Source organism: Emiliania huxleyi, assembly GCF_000372725.1.
Source record: "Emiliania huxleyi CCMP1516 unplaced genomic scaffold EMIHUscaffold_31, whole genome shotgun sequence".
NCBI classification, from domain to species: domain Eukaryota; phylum Haptophyta; order Isochrysidales; family Noelaerhabdaceae; genus Emiliania; species Emiliania huxleyi.
The window spans coordinates 174,338-181,009 of NW_005199684.1; the positions used below are offsets into that span (position 1 = coordinate 174,338).

General features: G+C 68.3%; 1 protein-coding gene across 1 annotated transcript in view; it reads left to right on the forward strand.

The window, feature by feature from the left end:
- Nucleotides 1-2,936: 2,936 nt before the first annotated feature.
- The window catches only part of EMIHUDRAFT_450701 (hypothetical protein), a gene marked incomplete at its 5' end in the record, with an annotated part of 6,824 nt that continues 3,088 nt past the window's right edge, over nt 2,937-6,672 (forward strand). The window contains 12 exons of the mRNA XM_005774528.1: nt 2,937-3,032; nt 3,210-3,371; nt 3,764-3,966; nt 4,104-4,125; nt 4,227-4,457; nt 4,979-5,151; nt 5,222-5,299; nt 5,458-5,532; nt 5,677-5,761; nt 5,897-5,957; nt 6,275-6,302; nt 6,373-6,442. Coding sequence (XP_005774585.1) covers nt 2,937-3,032; nt 3,210-3,371; nt 3,764-3,966; nt 4,104-4,125; nt 4,227-4,457; nt 4,979-5,151; nt 5,222-5,299; nt 5,458-5,532; nt 5,677-5,761; nt 5,897-5,957; nt 6,275-6,302; nt 6,373-6,442 — 1,284 coding nt within the window. The remainder of the gene's footprint in view (nt 3,033-3,209; nt 3,372-3,763; nt 3,967-4,103; nt 4,126-4,226; nt 4,458-4,978; nt 5,152-5,221; nt 5,300-5,457; nt 5,533-5,676; nt 5,762-5,896; nt 5,958-6,274; nt 6,303-6,372; nt 6,443-6,672) is intronic.

Sequence of the window (6,672 nt, forward strand, 5' to 3'; positions counted from 1 at the left end):
GAAACTTCGGGGACAAACAAAACAGATTTCTCATGACGGCACCTGCAGCGCTGACCACACAGTCCCGGTGTAAAACAGGGCCGCGGCGTTCACTGCCGCAAGGAACGTCGCAAAGGCCGAGCCCGGCGTCACGTACCCGGCCACGACGGCGCCGAGCCCCCGCCCCCACATATAGATGGTCGAATTCAGAGAGATCGCGAGCTGTCGTCGCTGCGGCGGCGGCAGCTTGCTCACGAGGCCCCATCCGAAGGCTTTGAGGAAGGCGGCCGCGATGAGCAGTAGCACCGAGCCCACGCCATAGACAGATGCTTTGGTCGCGAGGCCGCTATCGTGCGGCCAAAAGAAGGCGTCCGCTGCGAGAATCATCGCCCCAAAGACGGCGAGGCCCTGCCGATCCGTGAAGCAGGCCGCGACCGGGATGAAGCCGAAGGGCACGGCGAGCAGGTTCAGGCCGCCGAGGTAGAGCCCTGCATGGACGACCGTCATGCCCCACTCTTGCTCGGCGAGGAAGGCGGTATGGACATCCCAGCACCCAACATTGATGGGCGTGACAAAGACGACGATCCACACCGCTACGAGGCGCGCCCACGGCATCGGCGGCACGGCGCTGCTCTCCTTGCCCACCACCGGCTTCGTCGCGGCAAATCGAGGGGGCTCCACCATGTAGCAAGCGAGGAACGCGGCCTCGAACGCAAAGATTAGCGCCATCGCCCATCCGGGAGCGGTGTTTGCGTTGAGTAGCACTCCGTCCAAGCCCGCGGCGGAGCACGTGGCCTCCACAAGCGTTGCGAGCAGCGGCCCAAGTCCATACCCGCAGCCGACGACCACTCCAACATACTGCATGTAAAGCGAGCGCGTCTTGACGCCGGTCGTCCGCGCCACGTACGTAGAGGCGTACGTCGGACCACCCACGAGGCCAAGAACGGCACGGGCGATGAAGACCGTGCCGGACCAGCCGCTGTAGCCCCCGAGCCCGTACGCGATGTTTCCGACCATGTTGACGCCGCAGAAGGCGATCAGCACCGTCTTGAGCGGGACTCGGCACAGCAGCGGCACGGCGAGGGGCTGGAAGAGACCAGACGCAATCGGAGTGAGGCCGACGAGGACGCCCGCCACGCTCGAGACGCCGCCGAGACTGTTGACATATCGCGTCGAGGTCGGGATGCAAATCGTGAATGCGCTCACCGTGCACAGGACGTAGGCAACGCAGGCAAGGAATGAAGCTGTCGGAGGACGCGCCTTGGCAGGGTCCGAGGCAAGGTCCACAGCGTCCTTTGGCTGCTGCTTCTCCTCGTCTCCAACTCCCTCGTCGCCCATCGAGTGCTCAGAGTGCGCCTCGATGGGGAGTGAGCTGCGCCGGCTCTTTTCGCCCGGCGCAACTCGAGGGCCTGTCGAGCGCATCGGCCTTCGCCAGGCGACGGCGCTGAGAGGTGCCTACTTCCGCTCCCTCGCCGCAAGGCGCGCGATACACACGAGAAGAACGAGCCGGAGGCGTGAGTGAGCAGAGGGACGCACGCTTGCTAGCGCCAGCGTGAAGTATAGGCACCTCTTGAGCACTTGAGCACTTGATAGGGCCGTCACCTTCCGGGTTTGTGTGGGTTCGAACCACTCCGGGATGGGCAAGCCCATCCTTTGAGTTGTGCTTTCCTCGCCTGCGAAGAGAGATAGAGAGGGGGGGGGGTAAACCTCTCACTTGAGCACTTGAGCACCTGGAAGGGTCGATTCCGCGTGGTACCGGACCCCTCGATCGTCTCGCCATCCCTCACCAGGTTTGTAGGTTTGTTGTTGGGGCCCAAAGCAAGACACATAACGTCCTCCAATCCTCCTAATTTCTTTCTTTCTAGCGAGACACAGCGCTCACACAAAATACGGGGGAATTACGTAAGAGCCACATACACTGCAAATCACAGTGCTCAGTGGGTGGAAAGCGAACGAGTCACTTAACAGGGGTCGATTAGGGCGGGCCACCCTGTCCAGAGGCAGAGGTGCCTTTCTGGGATCTTGCGATCGAGTCTATGCAGCCCTCGGCCACGCACGCTCTCCTCTCGTGGCTGATTGATAAGAATTCGCAGACGAGGCGATGGAGATGGCGGGGAGCACGGGTGTGACTGCTCACCAAGCTCCAAGGCCGAGGGGGGCACGACACGCACCGACCCTTCACGAACCGAAAGGCAGGCCGCGCCCGGCCCGGAGGGACAGCACATGGTAATCCGGGCACATGTGTTGGGCGCTCCATTCAGTAGGGCAGCTAGGTCGGCTCAGGGCCCCGTCCACTTCCTTCCCACTTGGCGGTGATGATGAGGAGATGCCCCCAGGCCGGCCAGGGCAAGGGTGGGTGGATGGCGAGGGCGGAGGGCGGAGGGCGAGGGCGGAGGGCTGAGGGGCTGAGCGGGCGGCGGCGTAGGGTGGGCAAAGGGGAAGGGCTGGGCAGAGGGCGAGGCCGGGTTGGGCGGAGGCAAGGGCGGGCGGAGGGCGAGGAGGGAGAAAGAAAGAAAGAAAACAGACAACCCAAGGGAGGGATGGGAGCCGCGAGGAGGGAAAAAGAAAGAAAGAAAACAGAGTACCCAAGGGACGGATGGGAGGACGGCACGCCGCCACCACACAGGGATTTTAAGGAGAGGGGTGTGATGCGCTAGCCGTCGCCCACCCTTGGGCGTCCGCCTCTTCCTTCTCTTCGCAGTCTCTCGCCGATTCTCGCTGCAACCTTCAAGCTTCATGTGCCACCTCGCGGTCGTCCCACTCTCGTCGTTCTCTCTCTTGTCGCCAGGAAAAAAGAAAGAAAAGAGGAACGAGGGATAGGGGAGGAGGACAGGGTCCACACCTGCACGAGCAGGATTTTGGAAGGACGATTGTCGCCAAGCGCGAAAAGCGCGAAAATTGCCGCCGGAAATTCTTTTTCGGAAAATGGCGGCCCGCTTGGACGCAAGGCCCAAGGGATGATGAAACCCCGCGTCGACCGACTCCAGGTCTACGAGTCTCCGCAGCACCTCGTCCTGCTCGGACACCGGCGCCGCACCGGCCGCTGGCGCATTGTGACGATCGACCGCACGCGCGCCGAAGGCGACCATCTGCCGCTGACCGAGGATCCGACAGAGTTCGCCTCGCACGCCGCGGCGATCGCGCGGCTCGCCGAGCTGTCCGGCGGGGCAGGCGGCGCCGGCGGCGCCGCCGCCACCGGCGGCGGCTCGCCTCTCGTGCTCGCCTTTGAGGCGGTGGCGCTGCTCGGCGCCGTCCGCTTCCTCGACGCCTACTACCTGCTCTTTGTCACGCGGCGCGAGCCGGTCGGGATCCTCGCCGGTCACACCATCTTCCGGGCGGAGGAGACGGCGATGATCTCGCTGCGGCCGGGCGGCTTCAGCACAGCCAGCCGTGTCGGCAGTGCGCCTCGCGCGCCGTCGAGCTCTGCCGCTCCAACGCGGCGCGCCGCCGCCGCAGCCTCGTCGAGCACCCACTCGCCGCCACTCTCGCCGACCTCTCCCGAGCCGAGTGCGCCCTCTGCTGGGCGTGGCGCGGCGGCCGGCGGCGCGTCCGCCGCGTCCGCCGCCCCGCCGCCGCCCGGCCGCAGCCGCAGCGCGCTCGCACTCGACCGCTCGCTGCAGACGTCGGTCGCCCAGACGGCGCTGGGGTCCTAGATGCGGAATGCGCCTCCCAGACGGTATCCCAACTCGCGCTCGAGAGGACACAACTCGGCGACATCCCACCGTGTGCACGCCCTGGCCCTTGCACTCGCGCCGCGCGCCGAACACTGCGCTCCGCGACGCAGGTGCTGGGTGTGCTGACGCAGCTGCGGCTCGGCGGGCGGCACTTTTCGGGGCGGTGGGGGGAGTCGTGGGACGAGGGGTGGGCGGAGCGGCGCTACCGCTCCCTCTTTCTCGCGATGGACCTGACACGCGACTTTTACTTTTCGTACACCTACGACCTCTCGCGCACGCTGCAAGAGAGTGCCCCACCGCTGCCCCTCCGACTGTTGCACGCATGTCTGTGGGCATGCCTTTCCCCCGAGAACGCACACAACGCCGCGTGTGCAATGCCCCCGTGTGTGCCCCGTCGCCCGTGCTAGGAAGTGTGTCACACGGACCTATGACCCCTCGCGCACGCTGCAGGAGAATGCGGGCGCCGGCGGCGGTGCCAAGGGGAGCCCCTGCAGTCGCGAGGGCGGCAGGGGCGGAGGCGGCGGCGCCGACGCCGCGGCGGCCGGCGGCGGCGAGGCGGGGCTGCGCGACAAGTTTGTCTGGTCGCACTACCTGATGTTGCCCGTGCTCCCGAAGCTGCGCGACGGCAGCTGGCTTGTGCCGTTGGTGCACGGCTTCTTCCGCCAGTGCTCGCTCGCTCTCTGCGGCCGCCTGATCACCCTCACGCTGCTCGCGCGCCGCTCGCGCCTCTTCGCGGGCGCGCGCTTGCTCAAGCGCGGCCTCTGCGCCGCCGGTCACGTCGCCAACGAGGTGGAGACGGAGCAGGTCGTAGCAGACGGCTCCTGCGGGGCGCTGCACGCCAGATGCCGAAACGCAGCACCCCCCTGCATCGCACCGTGTCGCACCCAGCGTCGAGAAGGCGCTCGCCCTCAGGCAGACACCCTCGGCTCGGCGACAGCCGAGAGCCGTACTCCCGCCCGGAAGTTCGCACCAGCAGCCCTCGCGCTCACGCGACACTGCGCGCCACCGCCCTCACACGCACACCCACCTCTGGTGTGCTCCCCGTGGTGTGCTCCTGACTCCTGACGGCCTTGCGCGCCGGCCTCTCCCCCCCCCCCCCGAGGAGCCGGGCTCCCCACCCTCTGCCCCGCGCCTGCGACTGCTGTGTGCGCACCCGCGCAGCGACGTGCCTGCCCTGCACCTTGCGACCCTGCCCTGCGACCCTGCGACCCTGCGACCCTGCGACCTTGCGACCTTGCCCTGCGCCTTGCGCCCGTGCGCCTGCCCTCCTGCAGGCGGAGGGCATTCCCTCGAGACGACCCTTCCCCCTTCGCTCCCCGCTGCAGGCCCTGCACGCAGGCCGGCTCGCCTCGTTCGTGCAGCTGCGTGGCTCGGTGCCGCTGGTGTGGGGGCACGGCGAGGAGGGGAGGCACATGATCCCTCGGCCCGACATCTGCGTCCAGAGCATCGACCCGAGCTACAGCTACACCCTCCGACACCTCGAGGAGCTGTGGGGGCGGTGCGGCGGGCCCTCTCTGCCCTTTGACCCGCCGTGGACGGCGCCAGTTCACGCCGCCCGATGTGGACAGGTACGGCGGCCCTCTCGTCCTCTTTGACCTCGTGCGGCAGGCCGAGAAGCGGCCTCGCGAGACGCTGCTCGGGCGCGGGCTCGCGAGCATAGATGGCGGAGTACAGACCCCGACTCGCGCTCTCTTCAGCCGCACCCGGCTCTACTCAGAGCCCGTGCATTCACGCGATCCTCGGAAGACACGGCACGCTGCTTGTCCTCCCACCCCTGCCGAGCCCGGCGCTCCTCCCAGCGTAGGCTCGCCGAGGCGGTCGATGCGCTGCAGGCGCGGCTGCGGCGCGAGCGCCACCCACAGCGTGACGGCGGGCTGCGGTATCCTCGAGTAGATGCCCGACTTGCACAGGCACTCAACACGGGCGCTGCATGCTGGCCGCTCGCACTTCACGCGGCGCTCGGCACACACTGCAGGAGGCTGCACGCTCACCCCCTCCCCCTCCTTCTCTTCGTCGCTGCCAGGTACGTCCCTTTCGACTTCAAGAAGGAGTCGAAGCGCAAGGGGTCGGACGTGCTCGCGGCAGTCGAGCGGCTGGCGCTCCACATGGTGCGTCAGCTCGGCTTCTTCTGCACCGCGCCGCCGCAGCGCCGCCTCCTGCCCCCCGTGCCGCCGCCGCCGCCCGGTGCGCCGCGCGTCTTCCGCACGCCGTCAGAGGCGGACGCGTCTAGATGCGCGACACAGGTTCTGGTGCTCGAGGCGGCACTCGAGGAGAGGCCCGCCAGCCCTTCGCACCCACGCAAGGGTCCGCAAGGGTCCGCACGAGGCCGTGTCCCTCGCCCCTGACAGCGGCCTGCTCCCGGTGCAGGTCGAGGCCACCCGCCGCTTGTCTGGGGCGGACGCTCGAGGGGGCGCCCCCGCAAAGGCGCGAGGAGGGTGGCAGGTGCGGACGACCACACTCCCCTGTCCCGTAGCAAGCGCTCGAGACGGCACGCAGTTCAGCCGCACCCACCGCCTCCACCGCCGCACTCGTGGCTCCCGTATCCCCCCCGCGAGGCGCACGGGGGCGCGGTATCCGCCGTCCGGTATCCGACTCCCTCCGGCTGGCTGCGTGCACTCTAGGCGCGGGGCCGGCAAGAGCCGCGGCGGGGTGCGCCGCCCTCCGCCGCTGCCACCGACGCCGCCGCCGCCGCCGCCGCCAGGGCTGCCGCAGTGGCTAGCGTCGGCGCGGCCAACGGCGGCATGCTCGTCGGTGGGGGCGGGCTGGGCGGTCTCCTCCCCGGCGGGCAGGTGCTGGGTCACGCCCTCGCCCCGCCCCCTCGCCCCCCTCCTGCCCTCCCTCCCTCGTAGTCTCCCTCCTTCTTGCCCTCCACTCCTGCCCTCCCTCGCGCATGCCCCCCCCTCCTGCCCGCCCCTCCCTCCTGCGCTCTCCTTGCCCCCCCTCGATCCTGCCCTCCCCCCCCCTCATGCCCTACACTCTCCTTCCCTCCCCACCCCCCCCCCCAAAAAAAAAGGCGACC